At 39.2% G+C, this 19,867-nt stretch overlaps 1 protein-coding gene across 9 annotated transcripts; it reads left to right on the plus strand.

Moving 5' to 3' along the window:
- The first annotated feature begins 428 nt into the window (after positions 1 to 428).
- On the plus strand, positions 429 to 19,858 carry LOC108049063. 9 transcript variants are annotated; one of them, XR_001769517.2, is made up of 5 exons: positions 429 to 537; positions 1,392 to 3,189; positions 12,668 to 13,010; positions 18,798 to 19,609; positions 19,686 to 19,858. XR_001769517.2 is itself a non-coding variant. In XM_017130095.2 (4 exons), exons 2-4 carry the CDS (start codon positions 1,778 to 1,780, stop codon positions 19,191 to 19,193), a joined length of 2,151 nt encoding a protein of 716 aa, XP_016985584.1. In that variant the 5' UTR covers positions 429 to 537; positions 1,392 to 1,777; the 3' UTR covers positions 19,194 to 19,858. The 9 variants fall into 9 exon arrangements, 8 of the variants coding, with proteins under 8 accessions (XP_016985584.1, XP_016985585.1, XP_016985586.1 ...); XM_017130095.2 differs by having other exon boundaries at positions 18,798 to 19,858; XM_017130096.2 differs by having other exon boundaries at positions 429 to 533; positions 18,798 to 19,858.
- The last annotated feature ends 9 nt before the right edge of the window (positions 19,859 to 19,867 follow it).

Below are 19,867 nucleotides of genomic sequence, written 5' to 3' on the forward strand. Positions count from 1 at the left end.
CAAATAGAAAATCAAACATTTAAAATAGCAGATAATATAGTGGAAAAATGTTTACACTGCTAATTTTTGATAATTAAGAATTAAAACTTTGTGCAATTTGGTATTTTTATTTGTGTTGTGTTAAATTTTAAAATTTATTATGTTATAGGATAAAAAATATCTTCATTTGGTTTATCAATTTTACAAAAGGTCTAGAGTAGCTCATAGTCTGCCTGGGATATCAACGAATCTTTAAAGTGCAGACTTTTCGAGTTTTGCCGCGTCACTCGTTTATCCAAAGCACCCACACTACCGCATCTCACACACCCGCAAACACTAACACAAGCAAACACACACAGTCGACCGTGTAGCAACAACAATATTGAGCAAGGTGCGCTTAACTGGCCGCTCTTTCGATTCGTTTTTCTCCGTTTCAGTTTATTTCTGGCTCTCGTGCAAAGCGCAACGTATAGCGGATACGTTATATAGTATCCGTATCGGTTCAAATCGGGACGGCTTTGTCTTTGTCTGCGTGTGTGTGTGCCTGAGTGTGGGTGTGTGAGTGTTTCCGATGCGATGGTTTTAGCTATTTGAAGCGCAAAATGCAATATTTACTATTTGACAAACGCAGATGAATCACTAGGCGGCAGAACAAGTCATTAGAATTTTCCGAGATAATTTAAGTTTTTGTGGTTTTTCGAGAGGAACTGATCATAAAAACCCTATATCAAACTCCCCTGCCTTAAAAAATACGGCTCAGTGATTTATGTGTTGGTGTGGGTGCAGTGCATAAATAATATACATAAAATTTAAACAAATAAAGGCTGTTAAAAGATCGTAAACTCGAGTCTCAGCAAGTGCCGAGATCAGTGCTAAAGTGAAACTTCTTTGTACAAACAACAAAAATAACGTTAATTGCCAACGCCATTCTTTTAAAGCCACTTTTAAAGTGGGTTCGTGTGTGTGGTTGTATATTTTTAGTGCCTATTTGTTTAATATAACAATGCAAATACTTTGAAAATCTTTTGTTTATAGTTTAGCGTATTCATATGTCAGCTTATAAATTGTATGGCCTGACATTCTTACCCCTTTTAATGATGTTCTTAGCGGTAGAGCTTAGTAAATTGATTTAACTGGCCTGTAACAGGCATACATTTTAAAGATAAGGCATAAATCCCAATTAACCAACTAAAATCCTTTCACTTTAAAAACCAAAGAACACAAGAGTTGAAGACATTTTTGATTGTGTTAGAGCCATTAGATCGTTTATGGGTTGCAGACCTAACAATTCTTTCAAACATAATGAACAATTAAAATGGCTTGGTGGCATTCGTAGGCCCCAAAGTTTCCATGGCCTGAAGTAGAGACACAAAACCAAAATAAACGGAACCCTTTCACTTTAAAATCCACAGAACCCCAAAGATCGAGTGTGCAAATAAAGCGACGAAAACGAGTTTCGCTAAAGAGCAGAGTTTTGCAAAGCGGCCATATTCCATATCGAATAACCGACCAATAAAGTGTTACTTGGCTGAATCCAACTAGCTCCGTTGCAGCGACGTGGTGGCCTATATTCAAAATAGATCAGAGATCGACGGCAGCTGCATCAAAAGGCTGGAGGAGATGAGGCGGCAATGAGGAGATCGCCATGTGAGAAGAGCAAAACTAGTTTCCCATTTGCGCGCTTATGCTAAGTAATAATAATAAATAAGCGCAGTCGTTGTTCGCCGTTGAGAAGTGACCTAAAAATACTGGTTTCGAGTGCGGTTTGGCGTGAGAACGTGCAGCAAAGCTACCACCAATGGCCACAACCGCCGGATCCGCAGCCGTGGTGGTGAAGCGCCCCGGACCACCGGTTCCACCCAGGCCCAAAGCGGCCCAGTCCGCCAATGGAGCACCACCGATCATCCAGAAGAAGCCCACCTTTGTGAGCCAACTGAGTGCCGTGGGCCGCACCCTGGTCTACAAATCTCCGACAGTTAATCTGCCCAAGAAGCAGGCCCAAACCCAGACCCCCACAACGGCGGTACCAGCTCCTCCGGTCAAACCGCTGAAGCTACGTAAAGCTCCCGATGTGCCAACGGCCAAGCCCAGGGAGGCCATAACTTCGGTGGTCACTGTGAATCGTCATAACTCGATAAGCGTGATTGGGGGTTCCCCGCAAACCACGCCCCGCAAGGACACCCGCTTGAGCCTGGGAAAGGTGGACTTCGAGCGGGCTGGTCTTCAGCCCACCAGCCAGCCTCTACCCAGACCCCGGAAAATTGTCCAACTTCCCGTTGCCACTCTGGATGTGGAGGATATACCAGTAGCCACTACCCACCCATCCACTGGGTTATTCAGAAGATCCAAAACTACACTGGATGGCTGCCAAAAGGAGTCGACCCCCTCCCCTCACAACGGAGGATTCCTGGCTGGCCGAACTGTGGAGATCAAGAACAACTTGAAGAACGCCGCAGAGCGTTTGTTTTCGGAGATAATCATCAATCAGAGCCAGAAACAGGCTGCCACCGATACCACCATTATAACCAAACACGAGGCCCTGAAACAGGAGGCGGATGTCCTTTCCATTCAGTCTACGGGAAACTGCATGAGGATCAATGTGAATGGTGGCCAGACCACCAGCACCATGAAGAGTTCTATTAGCGTGGGCAATACTCCGCAGAAGAAGCAGGCCTTCCACGAGATGCTCATCTCGGAGCTGGCTGCCATGCGGAACAAGTCCTGTTCCCTGGAGCAGCTGCCCACCAAGTCCCTTTCGCCCCCGACCACATCCACACCCAAGAGTGTCATATCGCGCAGGCGATACAACTCCATCGATGATGCCGAGGATGCCGAGGACGTGGATGCGGACAACGTCGAGGATGCGGATGGAGATGTCGATGAGGAGGATACGCTGACCTATGCGGTTAACAAATCGCTGAAGGAAAACATGGGCAAAGAGGGAGTGTCTTCAAGGAAGCGTTGTCCTTCTGGATGCTCCACAGATTCGTCGCCCTATGGCACCGAGAGATCCCAGCGCATCCGCACCTCGGATTGGATCGAGGTGGGCGACAATGGCACGGCGGTGACCTTAACCAGCTGCCACATCAGCCTCGAAGATTCGGGCATGGAGGACGAGGAGCGGCTGGACGACATGTCCTCGGGAGTGGGCGATAGTTGGGACAGCGTGAAGGAAGCGGAGACCGAGAAACGTTCTCGCAACGGAAAACGGTGAGTTTTAAAAACTCTACGCAATAATTCACAAAAACTTTAGGTGCATTAAATACTTATAACTAAAATGTACGTTTAAAAATTCCTCTTCAGATTTGCAGATTAAAATTATAAATTTATAGGCTTCTTTTATAGTCTGAAGTAGAACATTATTTTTAATAGTTTCTTCATCCAAATTTAGTTATCCAGTATATAATTTATTAAGTTTTATTTTCAGAAATAACATTAAAATTTTTCAATTTTCTTTGATCTGTATACATTCGAATTAACAGACTAAAATGGATTTTATGATGAAGAAATGGGTATTTTTGAGAAAATAAGTTAACATCCATTACCACCACAATAAAAAAATGTATTGTTATCGCCGATTATTTATTGCTAGTAAATATGAAAATTTGAATATGGTAAAAGAGAAGAAAAATGCAAGTTTCGTCTTGCCAATAAACGGAAAACTTGTTAAGGTCTTGGTTAATGGGAGATAGAGTTAGAGGTCGTAATACTTTTGAACTGAAAATGACTTTGGCGCACCATATCCGATAGTCAGTATTAGCCGATCTCGAACTCGTTATTGAGCTACCGCAATTATTTCACCGAGTTTCGCTGGGCTCCATTGACATGGTTTTGATCGACCGTGCGCATCCCACGGAATGCCGAGCACCTCTCCATCTTCACGTGCAACTGGGGGCCACCATTGTCTCTAGCTCTCATCGCGCACTTTCGGAGTGAGATCTCTCACAGAAGCGGGCTTGGCTTACATTAATTTATCTGTGCTGACATCATTTCGAATGTGGTTTGTTGCATGTTGCACATTGCAGATTGCACATTGCATGTGCGAGCTTTTGGGCCCGCGATTGCCGCAAGTAGCCGCCGCAAAGGCTTGCGATATTAACAATTTAGGTTTACTCGTTAGTATTTTGAACAGCAGAATCGAAGTGGCCAAAAACCCGTTTTGAGGCGCTCTTTTACGACTCGAATGATTCGGATTTTAGCGGGTACACACAATGGGCCTGTGTTTATATTAACATATAAATACTTATATGTATTCCGCTTGCGGTACGTGTTTGTCGCCGCGAAAAGTGATTATCGTGACTCACAGTGCTTGGCATTTGCGCCATCGCACACACGACCAAGATACTTCATATATCGTGCATATATGTATGTTCCAATATTTGCTTATTCACACGAAGTATAGCTTTCATTGGCAGGCCATCAGAATGGCCGATAGAAGTTGGCTTTACACTGTCAATAAATCACGAGTTAATCGTCTCTAATCATGTGGGTTTCTCGTTAGAAAGTTGCTAGAGTTCGTCTTAATAAAAATCCGTTTCCGTGCTTATCTCCCGAAAATTTGATCAAATGCACTCAGAAAACTGCAATTTGAGTGGACCAAAGTATAAGATGATTTATGATCCTAAGGTTATAATTAATGATTAATTAACTAATAAGAAAATGGTGGATTAAATGTTTTATGTAACAGGTTTTACTAAAAGCTTAATAATAGGTACATTTAGGAATTTGTATTATTCATGAAATATGAATAATAGCGGAGAAAAATATTAAATTTTTTCATGCACTACACAATTGCATTTTAATAATAATAAGACTCTGACTCTCTTTTCTCATGCAAGCATTTTGTGCCGATAATAATGTATTTTACTTGATGTATATTACTCACTCAATCAATGCATATTTAAACGAACATTGCCGAGAAGTCATTTCCTACAGCGAGATGCAACTGGCAAATTGCATCTTTCAAATGCCTGAACGTGTAGATTGGGTCTTATGCATATGAGGTGATTCGCAGATAAGTGCAGTCGCATATACACATATATAACTATATATATATCTATATATATTTTCATGGCATCGGCTGTGGCTAACTGTTGCAACTTCGACGCAAGCGTTATAAAATAAATTCAATCACATGGCGAAAGCAATGTTGTTGCACCAATCCCAACATGATTCCCCAGTTATTGCTCCTTCGATTTCAATTTGCATAATGGTTGCCGTTATCAAGAATGGTTTACGTTCGCGTTTACCGTTTCCTCGTTCTTCTATATATAGAATGCTTGCTCTTTGGCTCAGCAGTTTGAATAAAAGTCGTAAAACTTTTATTTAGACATTTCCGTGAATTTATTTCTGTGTTATTGCATACAAAAGTTTCATTCAGTCTTTGTTCGAGTTTAAAGAACTTACCTAAGAAATTTTCTTTTGAAAACTGAGCTTAATTGTCATTTGTAAGCTATTATTAAAAGCGAAATGGAATGTTTGCATGTGGTAATGTCTTGAATAATGTCGACTGCAACTTGATTATTGCTTCGCATTGCTTGTTGGCACCAATCATTTTCCAACATCATTTTCTGGGAATTGCAAAGCGAATGAAAGCCAATCACAAAATGCAGATTCCGATTTACATATCTTAGAAATTTAATGTAAATGCAAGCCACTTTTAAAACCCATAACAGAAACTGTAGGCTTTTTTTATTAGCTGGTACCTCAGTTCGATTTTGGAGAGATTGTGTTCGGTCAAAAGTTCATTTATATTGAACAAGGGTTTCAGGTGATTAGCAGGCTTTCACCGAAGTTTTTATAAGTATAAACATATACTGCTAAATCGGTCAACAATCCATGCAGCTTTTATTAACATTTATTCGTTGAATAAAGCGATTTAAGCTATAAACCTTTCTAAATGGTATTTATGCCTTGGAATTACATATAATGTAATATACTATACTGTAAAGGCAATACCACTGATTTGGACTCACCCAAAAACTAGATGCAGAAACACCTTCAACTACGATTAAAATCATGGCCGGTCCGGAGTCTTGATGGCTGTCAGCCACTGAGTAGTTTCAGGTGGCAGAGTTGTAATTTCTGTGTTTGCCAAAGATACACAAGTCAGGTTTTTGAGGCTGTTACGAGTGTGAGAACCGTTAAAGTACGACAGGTGACTCGACAAAGCTCTCCAGTCGGCCTAACTGACTGACTTTCTGGCGTACGAGTATTTCTGCGTAATATGCTTCTGTTTCACTTGGCTAGCAGCTAAATATCCCAAGATGATGATGCGACAGATATCCAGAGTTCAACTACCGCTTTGTTCTCTCTGCAGGAAAGTATCGGGTCAATGGATCTTAAGCTGTCCCCCTACAACCTTTCAAAAAGAAACTTCTGGGAAAGATCAAGTCAATTAATTGCATGATTAGTGAAGTGTTAACCACTTGTACCAGAAATGAATGCCCAAATGAGTGTTACTAGTTTACAAGGTGAGGAATACAGACCAAACCACTCTCCAGTTAAAAACAAACTTTGCCAAAAAGTGGCCAAAATACCCAAAGACACTATAAACTTGATTTTAACGGAAAACAAAACATGCGGAAAAGCAGCCTGGACCTGGAAGCCAAAAGTGGATGATGTTTTTGGACTCTACTCCACTTCGTCTACGAGTATAGGCTGACTGGGCTTACATAAACCGAAAACTTTGAGCACACTTTTATTTGTATGCTCTGTTACAGTTTATAAAGAAATTTGGCAGTATAAGCTAATGACATAATCTAGGCTTTGAGTAAGGCAGTTGGGAATACCCTCTATTTAAGGGTTTTATATATTTTTAGCATTGAAATTTAACAACTGCATTGAATACCCAGAACAGCAGTCGGTTTAATGCACTTGAGTATAAGTTACACAAAGCTTTGTTTTACTTGATTTCTTGATATTGTTTTCAATAGCAATTAAGGTCTTTCAGGCGAATAGATTCCATGTGTTTTCGGCGCAGAGACCTCGTTTCACATTTAATTTGCCATCACTCTGCACTTGTGGTACCTTACTTGATTTTTTCTTTAATTTTTTAATGCCAACAACTCCACGCAGATGTCTGGCCAAAAATAGCAGTCTGAGCCAAGCTGGCGCAGATTTGTAGATATGTATCTCAGGTGCGCGAGTATTGCCCAAGTTTCCTGTTCCGTTCGGTGGTCAAGTGGACGGATTTATTCGTTTGTTGTTGCCAAGCTCCACACTGAACATTTTACTTTCACATAAGGAAATTTTAATAGCACATATGCTATTAGTCTTTTTATTTATACACCTTCGTTTCTTAAAGCTAGGAGAAAAATGTTGGGGCAGATGGATTTTGTAACCATTTTAGCGGTTTTTAATAACCAGAGTTCATAGGTCTATCATATGCACAGAATATTTTTTTATGTTTAAAAAAAATCATAATATGAATAGTCAATTCATAAATTGCATATTACTAATTATATGTGAGTTATACCATTTTTTGGTATCAGGAATTTCGGCCTTATAAAAGAAGTATATTGCTATTTTACTGATCGTACTCTTTAAGGTGAATTAAATAAATGATTTAATTGTTTCTTTCCTTTTTCCTTTTTCATACTATTGCTTAAAAACATTTTGAAACATTCAATATTCCGATTTTAGATATCAGGAATTTCGGCCTTACAAATAAATGAGTTCACAAAAACGTTACCTCCCTTACAAATTTGATTTGTTGATAATATCTTATAGCCTCTATAATGATCTAAATTGGTATACCACGATTGTTTTAAAAGGCAATTAATCATCGAAGCCGCTCTTTCGTATTGTTACTTGTTGTTTTTAATGGGATCAATAGCGTGTCTTGCATATTTTGGGTGTTGGGGCATTCTCAAAAATGTCCCGCTCAGATTGCGGTGCTTTCGCTTTTGAGTTTCAGGCAAACAAAGTCTCAGCAGTGGCCTTATGCCGATATCATGCTATATGGGGCCTGAACATAGCTATGATGAACAATCTGCATAAATTAAGCCATTCGAAGAGCTATTTGTAAGGTGGTGGCTATTGGCCGGCTTCGTTCTACTAATCAGGAAACCGAAATCAAAATTTCGCTTTTTGTTGGATTCGAAAGAGAAACGCGCGACTAATCGTATGCCGCACAACACAATTTATTTGGGTAACTAAACCGCTCTAGTCGGTGGTTCATTTGCATACTATTGGTTATTTGTTTAGAAACTCTTCGGGCAGAGGCGAAATAAAAGTTAGAAAATAGAAATTTATGGGCTCTGCGGTGAGTAGTTGGTGGGGTATTTTGAATGAAAGCGAAAACGTTTCGATATGAGCGATTTTGAGGTGGTTTTTATTTTCTTATTTTTTTTTGGGAGTGGCTCACGTAGAGGGCGACAATACGTGAGTAACTGGCGATAATAACTCCTCGAAGACTTATCCAACTCCGCAACTTCTCACTTAATTTGCACCGGACTCTTCGGCCGTTTTCAAGACAATGGAAAACGATGCCTTATTAGAATGCGTGAGAAAGTTACTGTGAGAAACTGGAACCCGATTGTGGCGTCAATTCCCAACTTGAGGCGGCGTTATTAGTCTTTACCGTGCCCTCATTAAATGGCTGAGAAAGAGTCTCGGAGAACTGACCCAGAGATTTCTACGCAGCCATTTAAATCCCCCTTTTATCACCTTCTTGAGCGACTTGAGTGCCATTTGTTTTCGCCAAGCATTTAGCCAAGGAAAGCTCATAAATGTCTGGTGAAATTTTTGGGTCAACTATTGGTATTATGATCACGTAGGTAGAAGCCAGCCTGTCGAGAAATCGCCATGGCGCTAATATATATATATTTTTTGTATATATATATTGCATTGTTCTGTTAAGACATCCTGCAATGTGCGTGCTCCGATTCGCCACCTGCGCAATTGTCTGTGTAATTTGCCCATTCCGCATTCGATGCACTTCTTCTGTGGGTCACAGCGGATGTCGCCGGCATTCAATGCGTGGATCTGATTCTACCCGGTTTATATATAGATTGCCGCATTCCGCACGCTCCCAATTCGCTTTGGTCTCTCTACCCAAGCAAGGCTAAAACAAAAAAAGTAAAAAAAAAAGCGCTGTTGGGGTCCGAAATAAGACAAATTTGACGGCTGCATCACTCGCCATCATGTTCGGATATTTCTGAATGGGAATGGGAACGCTCCCCTGCGCCAGAATCTCTGTTATTCTCTGTTATTGTATTGCCGGCTATACGGATCGCCCTAAGGTCTCGTTGAAGAGCTGCCTGATTATTTCGTACATGATGTACTACAGCGGCGCGAGCGTGTTATTTTGTTATGTCTAAAAATATCTGGAGATCCGCTGGTGACAGGGGCGCACAGGGTGGTGCAATTCTGGGGATCTTCTAGATCATCTATGACAATTTTGGGACCATGTTGTAGAAATTTCTAATAAAAACAATGAGCTAGGTGAGTTTGTATTGTACTTGAGTGAAATTAAGCTTTATAATTTCATTATTCTCTTGCTGAAGTAAATAGTCGTGTCATGCCATGTTTTTATGTCCATGAAGTTAAATGGATATCTATAAAATGGTTTGCTATTTACAATTCTATAATATATTAACTTTAAAATGTATTTGTTTTATTTTAATTTAGAGTCTAAATTGGTAATGTCTAGTAAAGAAATAGGAAAACAAGTTCAGAATTTTTAGATTATTAGTATTATTATTAAAGAACTGTTTGACTATTACCTTTTAATCCCAAAATAACGTAAATAAGGAAATCTGCTTAGAAACATGTAAATGTCGTTAAACTTGATATTACCATACAAACAATTAACCAAATATCAATAGAAAAATCTCTTTAAATAAATCTTCATGTCGTTAAACCCAATAATAAATTGAGGTAACCAAATTAACTCACTTACTTTCACCTTTTCGAACCGAAATACACCCTGTTTGTCATTTTGTTTTTTATTAAATCAATTTGCTCATTTCTTATATATTTTTATTTTTGTCTCGATGCCTGATTCTCACTCTCGAGAGTGTTCACCGATCGCGTGGCTTTCGTGTCTCTGTTTTGCTGTTTTGCGTTTTTGGGGCTCCTTGGGGCTCTCTCTTGGGGGATTTGGGTGATCCAACGTGGCCGAAAGTGGCAGCATTTAATTTTTAGTTGCACGCGAATTTCGCAGCGAAACAAACAATATCCACGCCAAACGGAACTAGGAAATACAGATTATATGTTCATTTTTCCCATACTGTTTGTACAAATCGTAATTTGTGAGTACGCGCTGAATCGCAGACCCTTTTAATGACAATGTTTACGCAGCTGTGTGAATTCTTCAGATAAAAATGACAGATTAGCAAACCAAATTAGACATGCTGCGAATAGTAAAAATAATATTTTTTTCTGCTGCCTTTGCTTTGCAAAATAAATACAAGAAAAATACAAAGTTTTCGTGTTGATTTGTGTATTGTCTAAAAAAATGTTGCCGCAGTGTTTTTCCAATGTGTTATTACTTCACAGCATCGGCTATTTGAAAAGTAACAACTTGCGGATATACATGTGTTTTGATTAACCGACATGTGAGACATTTCAGATAAAGACATCATTTACGTTTGTATAAAATCATTTTCGTTGACCTCCAGCCTTGCCCTGCGCAGAATATTGCTTTTCCCAATGTGCTTGTGAAAATCTCATGACGTAATATCAGTTCGGTAGAAATTTGAATGGAATTTATGATTATGATCGGTTGTTGTATTCTTTGTTTTAATACTAGTTGAAAGAATTGACGACTATCTAAACATTCAGTTTAATTAGGCATCACGAAGGTGGGGATATAGAGCTTTCAACATGTGCTGACGGATTTAATTTGAATTTTTAAAATAGTTTGACGTGTGGGTTGAAAATAGATGAAAGGTGTTGATTATGGCTATGGATATTGGCGGTCAGCCCTATTGAACTATTGTAGAACCAGCTGTGTTTTATTTAGCTAAACGACTTTTTATTAAAGGTTATAAATGTTATGACAAACAAATGGATTGCACAATATGTTTGAAGTTACTTAACTGCGTTAAAAAAATTCCTTTTAAGATCTTTAAAGGCATTTTTAATATTTACGTATTCGTCATTAATGACAAAGCAAGCACAACATCTTCTTCGCCGAAAATCAATTTAGAGTGAAAAATTGACAATTTGCAAGCCAATAATTTGTTTACTACTCACTTCAACTTCATTTGGTAATCTCCATTACGAATAAATGAAGTCACAAACTAAATTATCTCTTGCATTGACCACGTTTTTGTGACTGTATTATGGCCTTTGATGCAACTGACTGATCAGACTGTTTAACCAATTTTTTGAACTCGTTTGTTAGCATTCTAAAAGCCATAAGTTGATGGCCTTCGTGTCTGGTTTCTTTTACGAATGGAGTTGTGCTTGCATTATGTACATAACTATATCTTTTTTTCATACCGGCCCATGTTTTCATGTATCTTAAATGCCTGTGCTAACATTACAGATTGAGACTGAAATGCCATTCTTAAAGCTCTGATTTTACAATGAGAATTCCGATCTTACAATGATAATATAATCTAATTGCTTAACCAATAATTTACAAGTAACGATTTGTTGTGTTTTTCCATGCCAGCTTTTTGTAACGAAGGATAAAAGTCAGAAAGGGATTAAGGCTATGGCTATCTTATCTGCTTAAGCAACATCTGATAATACCCTGACATATTGATAATTATCAGCCTTATAAGATTACCTACCGTTTGCGATGTTCTGTTTGCTGTTCCTGTTTTTTTTCAATTTGGTTCTGTGTTGGCACAATGGATAATAAAGTAAAACCCTATGATATGTACAAAATTCTTTGCAGCTTATGTCATAAGTCGTTTCATTGAAAATAATACAAATATGCCATAACATGAGCTGTGCCTAACCAACATCCGATAATACCCCATGCTGAAAGAACCCATCACCTCATCCACTGTTCTGTATTTCGTTCCTGTGTTCTGTTTTCTGTTGAAACTAAGGGAATGCGTTGAAACTTTGAAATCGACCAGCTTTGCGTGCCAATATGAAATCTAAAAGAACCACCTATCTTATCCCCAATGGAAACTTTGCAGCTAATGTCATAGGTCGTTTCAAACGCCATCTCACAAAGTCACCGAAAATGTCCGAGGACCTGGACGAGCTGTTCCTGTCGCCCATTCCGGCGCCCTCGGCCGTGGAACTGCAGCAGTGCATCTTGTTTGGGTTCCGACGCCGCCTCCATCCCGCCCAGATTTTCGAGGAGTGTCGGAACGCCTTCGGGCCCTTCTGCCCCAGTGCCCAGTATGTGGCCAAGTGGCATCAGCGGTTCCAAGACGGATTCTTCAACATAGACGAGAAGGACGACGAGGAACTGAGGATCGGGCGTGGAGAAACCCCAACCACGTGCAGTGAATACGAGGATGAGAGTGATTTCGGTGAGGCGGGGACCGTATTACCCCTGACTCTAAGCGAAATCATCAATCGAAATGAGGAGGATGATTTTGAGAAGGAGAGTGATGATGGTCTAGATGGTCATGTGATTGGTTATTGGCAAGGTTATGGCTATTTGGGTGGCAAGCAAAGGTATAGTTGGGTTGAAACTAAATTGTATGTATTGCCTCTAAAGTGGACTACTTCCTATGACTAATTACTGTCTTCTACTATCTTCTCTTTGCAGTGGAAATTCTGTTTGCGAGCTGCCACCGCTGCCAAAATCTCTGATTGGCTTCAACAAACTATTGTGTTCCGATTCGGGACTTCTCAGTGATGTGGAGGGAAACAACAACAGCAGCGAGATCAGCCAAAAACCAAACAACTCTTTTGCATTGGAGATCCAGGATGACAATGAGAATGGCAACGATAAGTCACTGCCCTCCTCGCCGATCGGAAACACAGCAATACCACCAATGACTGCGAAATCCGAGGCGAAGTCCCCCAGTTTATCCGCCAAAGGAAACCCCCAAGCAGTCGAAGCAGGCAGCACTCTGGATGCACAAATTGCGACGCTGCGGAAGGAAATGGTAAGATCTCCATCATATTTTATTGTATGTTTAATTTGTAAATGAAAACCAAACCAATAGCTTTTACGATAAGCTACCATAGGTCCACGATACGATCTTAAAATTATGTATAAATATAAGGTTTATCTCTTAGATTTCAAGAAGACTTGATATTGGTGATCTTACCAACTTTTGATTTTATCAAGATTATACCTTTAAACGGCATAAAATTGTTTTCAGTTTTGCTTAAAATCGAAAGGTATAATAAGCTTTTGATCTATAAATCTACTGCCAAAACATCACCTGAAATTTCACTTATTTCGTTCTGAAATTAAAATGTCCTAAATATTTCCAATGACACAGTTTCTCCCTAAGATATTTCAAAAAATTTGCATTGAAAGCTAAACAATTTAATCGCCTCGTTTAGCAACCGAAACCAGTTCTCTGACGTGCAAAGTTATTTTTATTTGAATGTTGTCACTCTTGTGCCAAAATATAACACACTTCTTAAGGGTATAAGCTGCATTTGGAAGTGAACTTTATTGACCTGCCTTAGTAAACTTTAGCTCAGCCGCCTAATACCAAACTTCTGCGAGTGGGGGCCAAAGTCTAAGTTGGCAAAACCTTTCACATTTAATTTTGCTAGCTTTTGCTGGCAACAGCATTTGTTCAATACCTATTGCCTATCGTATTATGGCCGTAAGAACCTGTTTAATACTCGCTTAGGCGTAGGTGTAAATACCCCAGTAAGCCTTGAGTTAGGAGCGGCCATTTTCTGTATTGTCTCGGATCAAATCAAAACCAAAGTCTTCTGAATAAAAATGCTGACTTTTTCGTGCTGCTCCGATTTAGACGTCGATCTGTGGCGGTGGTGAACAATTGGAAATAAATACTAAATTGTGCACCATTTAAAGCATTTTGCGCAATTTGCATGTCTGCTGTTGTGCAATATGGCTATCGAGACTTGGCCAAGTCTTGGGCCCAAATGGCAATTTTGTGGGCCACATTTCCCGTGTAATAATATTATTATTATTATAATTATTCGCTTAACGCATTTCGTATAAGTAGTTCTATTAGCTCTTAGTTTTCGTTACATTAAAGTTTCCATCAGTTCGCCAACGCAGGCCCAATGACACTTTAATTGGTCATTGTATTTGCCCAACCATTTATTATTGTGTGTTATTTCTGCGAGGCATTTAAATTTATTCGTTGCCACAATAGCGATTTGTTTATCTAACTCTACCGGGTCTTAGTTATTTTCTGGCCAACTTAAGCCGAAAACAGTTGAAATGCCATTAAGGGGAAGATAAGCCCCGATTGTTTAGACACCATTGAAAGGAAATCACAAGTTTCTTGGAAAAATAGATTTCAATCAATAGGGAAGTGATTTATTTATTTATTTTTTAAACTAATTACTGGTTAGGGTATCCGTTTGCTGACCTATCTGAACTATCTTTCCTTGGTTTTCGCAAATGTTTCGGTCGGTTGATTAACGATTCGAGCTCTGATCGTTCAGTTCGGTGGGTGTGTAAGCCAGTAAGTATGGGTCCGGTGTGTGAATGTGTTTTGCAATTATGTTAGTTGGCCGCTTTTGCTTTCCGAAATGCCGAACTGGGCAGAGATTGAGTGGTTACCCTTCTTGGTGAACCCAAGACATCGATATGCATTGTTCACTCACGTCTATTTATGTGCACTGTATTTGATATAAAGCCGCTTTTACTCACTCTATTTCGAGCACGAATTGAAAGTAAATATTTGCTGAAGGTCAGTGCGGTAGCTGGTTATTATTGGGTTATTAGATCAGCTTTCAGTTGGGGCACAATGAGTTTTCGACGAACCACCTATGTATAATGCTATTATCCATTCTATAGCTTTATGTTTTTTCTAACCGCATTAACAGTGTGCAGAAAAGATTTGTTGTTGTTACCTAAGGTTAACAAAAAAATATATATATTACCCAAAGTATTTGAAATTCGATATTTCAGTTTTTAATTCGTTTTTTTATGTTTGTTTTATTATTTTAATGTTTTATTACCCCATAAACAAGCCGCAGGACTTATTTCTCTTTACTATAATAACTAAAAACTGAAATCCAATAGTTCCCTGGCATTTTGTACATAACAAAATAAAATGCTACGGATGTACATCTTAAAGGGGAGATTATTTGATATTGGACATTTTACTTTAAAAAGTTTTTTTTCATTCTAAATAAAGTTTGGTTACCACATGAAAGAACAGCAGACTTATTTCTCTTTATGACATTTAAACTTGTTCCATGTAGTTGCTTTTCCACCACTTGAAGTGCAGAACTCATAAAGCCAGAAACTTTACCTCCATATTAATAGATAATTGTCAAGTAAAATTACGCTCAATTGTTAAAGCCACCATTCCCATCGTCATCAGCGGCACCATCTCTAATGTGTACAGCGATGAAAATGAAGTAATAAACCTGGTTAATGCAATACAACGCATCGGGGAGAAATAAAAAGCAGCAGGTAAAGGCGGGCCACAATGGGAGAAAACAGGAGTAAGGCTAATCAGCGCATGCGCAGCCATTAAGCCAGGCAATCCAGCAAGTTGGTAAGTTGGCAAGCTGGCAAGTGAGCAAGTAAGCAAGCTGGCAAGTAAAGCAACAAAGCAAGAAAGCAACAAAGCGGGTCCGCTTCAGCTAATTTATGTTGCCTGGTGTTTGGTTATTTTGTTATTGTTGTTGGTTTCCCATATACCTCGGTTATGGCAGCAAATTAAATTTATGAACGAAAAAAGGCAGCAGCAGCAGCAACGGCCAAAGTAACTAAAGAGCCAGCGGACAGTTGGTGAGAAGAAATGCATCAATGCATGAAATGGATTTTTATGGCTTACATAAAATGGCCTTGAACGCGCCCGGCATTCTTTCTCCAGCCTGTAAGATCGTCGGCTACCGATTAAGCCCCTCTTGGCCAAGAAAGACCCCCATTTGCGGCTAATCGCTTCTCACTTGTTTCACTTTATTTGGCACATACGAACCGAGCTCAGTTTATCAGACCGCGAACATGACACGCCAACCTCTTGCCGAGGGTTTTAAAAAGATATATGTGCGTTCTGCAATCGGTCTATTGCTTCATTTGCCCACCTTGCCTCGGTCTATTGCTTCATTTGCCCACCTTGCCTAGTTAATTAAATCTGTGGGGGATAGAAAAAGCAACATTGGCTTGGCTTTTATTTGCACATAATTGGTTTTATATATTTAATATTAGAAAACGTTAACATTGAAAATCATAGAAACTTTATAGGATTGTTTTTATTTGCACAATTTATTTAGTGAATTAGTTTTAAAATCAATTAACGCAAAATTAATGGTTTAACAAATTCTTAATAGCATTATAAAATTGTAAGAACCATATCTAATAACTAGAGAGCTCTAATCAATTACGCTGTTTTTGATTGATCTACAAAAGTGGAATATTTCATTGTTTTTACAAATTATGGTATGGGTAGTCATACATTTTTATTTAGATATTTTAGAGAAACTGTTTACCTATAAAGTAAATATAGATAAAAATCACCTAAAAAGACAAATCATTGATAAATGCCACAAGTGGAATGGGGCTATAAAAACCTACGATTCATTTCCCTATGCTAATTTTAAAATGCAAATGTCTGGAGATTCCAAATGTGAGTTTGGCAAATGGCAACGCATCTGGGATCCCCTCTTTCTACAGACAAATGCTGAAATTCCCGGCTTGTTTTCATTCCTTCCCGTTTCCTGATCTTCCGCATTTTTAGCAAAGGTGCCGCCGTTCAGCTGCAGAGTTCACGCATCAGTGCAGAAATGTTTGATGTAAACTGAATGGCTTCCCGGCTAAAGATAGAACGCGCCACTATTTATCTTGGATCTTGGGCAGATAGATATATACGTATATATGTGGACATATATTTATGCAGTCGGAGAGGGCCTTGTCTGGCATTTGCAGCGTTCATTGCCATTTGGCGCTGTTGCATTTAAGAAATACTTTTAGGGCTTCTGCTTGTGTCAAAACCTCCTATTACCACCGGGCACGTAATATAAGCACTTCGAACCCCTAAGCAATTTTAGCGCAAAGAGCTTAGGGCTAATTAAATTTTCAACCGGATCGATTTGATTTATGACTGAAGCGCCAAAAAGATAACTTCTACAGCGGCCGATTTTTAATATTGTTTATTAAATGGAAGTACATGTGACAAAGATAAAATTCTAAATAAATCTATTTTAATTTTAGAGAGTAAAGGGGACACTTAATAAAATAGGAGCTTTCTTGAGTATCGAGAACTTATCATTTGTGACTGTAATAAACTTCACAGTTCTTTACCCAAAATAAAGGCTTTAAAGCTGTAGAATGTATATTTTCAAATAGAATTCATTATATATTTTTATATAATACATTTGTCTGTGGTGATAAAATATTTGCCAGCCATTGTTAATATTTTTCAACTTATCTAATTATTTTGTTGTGTGATAAAAGTGTAATAAAGTGGTTTATTTGCGAACAGTTGACCTACATTCTGGCCTGATTTGCACTTTCTAGTCAAGCCAACTAATGGTATTAGCACAATTCTATTTGGATCAACTTCCCACGGATAACCCTGCAAGTATGTTAATTCGCAACCAATTCACATTCGACCCAAGGCGACGCCCCCGCCAAATGTGGCGAAAAAGGTTTTGTACAACCGGCATTAATCTGGTAAAAACTGGCACACACTTAACGTGGCTCAAAGCAAATGGTAAAGAGAAAAAACGCAGATAGGCAGTTTTTACTTGAGAACACGTAGATACTTCCTGATTGTTGGGAAAGTTGAGGAAAAGCGAAAAAAGCAGCTGCAGAAGTATTGAACGTTGAAGAAGAAACCTTAAATTAATAATTTCTAACCGTATTCTAGTCGGAAGTAAAGAAAATGTAGTTTTGCGGTTTTTATGAACCAAAGTCCGCAACCGCAAAGGGAAAGCTTCTGAGTTAATTTATGGTCTTATAAATATATAAATATTTAAATACCATTAAAGTTTCATGGTCTAATTTATGAACAAATTCATGAAGTTTTTAAGTTTCCATGTTAATTAAATACCTTCTTCTTAATTAATAGCATGCAATTCTTTTTTTAGTATTTTATTTCATTTTAATTTGCTCTTGTATCCAATCTGAATGCATTAGCAGCCCGGTGGGAGTTGGTTGAGGCGAAACGCAGGCTTGAGCGGATTTTGTTAATACCACGATGCTGCGGCGGTTGCAGAAAGTTTTTCTGCTTTTCTTTTCGCGCGATATTATGCCGCGATATTAATTGACAAATGAGATTTTTCCTTCCTACTCGACAGCGACAGGGGGAACTTTCATTTTGACCACAAGCGTCATGTTGGCGAAAATACAGGCCAAGGCTTTAAGAGGACATGAATATTTGGGATTATTCATGACCAGCCAGACGATATATATTTCGGATAAGACAATCTAAATCTATAAAATGTAAAGTAACTACTTTACAATGATAAATCAACAAGATACACCCATAGTGGCTTTTAAATTCGATGCATTTATTGTAAAAGCCTTATAAAAATGTATTTTTATTATTAGACCAAAGATTATACAAACAAAACACAACTTTTTTTGAACCATATACGGTATCTAAGTATTGAATAATCCTTGTGTTTATTTCAATTTTCTTCTTTCTGATTAAATACCAATGTATTGTGACTAGCGTAATACTGTATAAGTTAATTATCTGCAAGCATAACTATATATTATATATTAAAAATCAAAGCTAAGACCGTCTTATTGTAAAATATTTCCCTTTTAATTCTAGAACGGCCTGCGTCAGCTAGATCTCTCGTTGTTGTCACAACTGTGGGTGCTTAACGAATCGATCCAAGAGTTCCGTGCCTTGATCGAGGACCAGGAGAACGAGGATGAGGACGACGAGGTGGACAATGGCAACGAGGTGGACGAGGAGGGCAACAGCCGGATATCCTCGTCCGTCGAATCGGTGCGATTCGAGGGCGGTGCGGATGCCAGGGCGAAGCATCTGGGAACCATACCAAAGGTCATAACGACGCAGCCGAAGGTGCTGAGGGATGAGCTGGCCAGCAGCAAGGACCAGAAGCCGGTGCCAAGGATGCGGAGTGCCCCACCCCCGCCGCCACCCGCCGTCCTGCAGTCCTCCATGGAGCGAAAGCCGCCGGCACCTTCACGGCCCACATGATGTTACCTCTCGGACTTCCTCGCCGGAGTCAGGATGGTCATGTGCAAGGCGATCGTGAGCGATGTGCCCGCCTCCTCCACGTCCTCGTCCTTTGGGGGCGGGGTGGCCCCCTGGCCAGACCTGGGCGTGGCCAGTTTGTCGGACCAGAAGAGCTGCTTGGGCGCCAATCGGAGTGGCCTACTCCAAGCTTAGTTTTAGTTGATACATACCGATAAATAAGGTGTACGAGCGATTTACGAGCGAACTGATCTAAATTTTTGGGTGAACTAGCAGTTCTCTAAGTGCCCTGAAAAAATCCTGATACGAAGCCTAAATTATCTGCTGCTTACCTCAATATAGGAAGACCCAACATAATGTAATTGGTAGAATTCGTAAGACCAACCTCTATGGTTAGGAGTCCTTTGTGATCTTCAGTTGTAAGTTTATTGTACATTTTTCTCTTGTGGTTTGGGCTTGATTGGTTCACCGATAACTTTTGTTTTTGTTTAATAGCCTTACTAGTTAAGCGATGCTGTCAAATTATGTCCTGGATCGTTCTTGATCCTGTGTTTATGTTACACCATGCATTTGACCAGTAACATTTGTATATAGAAATTTTCCTGGCTAGCTGCTGAACATTTTATAAACCTAACGAAAAGTATAAAGAATAAAAAACTTGAAAGAAGCGTGGTGTA

This window comes from Drosophila rhopaloa, unplaced genomic scaffold (assembly GCF_018152115.1).
Source record: "Drosophila rhopaloa isolate 14029-0021.01 unplaced genomic scaffold, ASM1815211v1 contig_178, whole genome shotgun sequence".
In the NCBI taxonomy this organism is placed as follows: domain Eukaryota; kingdom Metazoa; phylum Arthropoda; class Insecta; order Diptera; family Drosophilidae; genus Drosophila; species Drosophila rhopaloa.

What these genes read in the sequence shown, in the direction of transcription:
- LOC108049063 (XM_017130095.2), top strand. Translation starts at nt 1,778, where the DNA reads ATGGCCACAACCGCCGGATCCGCAGCCGTGGTGGTGAAGCGCCCCGGA. An exon ending in CGTTCTCGCAACGGAAAACG is followed by an intron (nt 3,190 to 12,667) that starts GTGAGTTTTAAA and finishes TTCTCTTTGCAG; the next exon opens with TGGAAATTCTGTTTGCGAGC. An exon ending in CGACGCTGCGGAAGGAAATG is followed by an intron (nt 13,011 to 18,797) that starts GTAAGATCTCCA and finishes TTTTAATTCTAG; the next exon opens with AACGGCCTGCGTCAGCTAGA.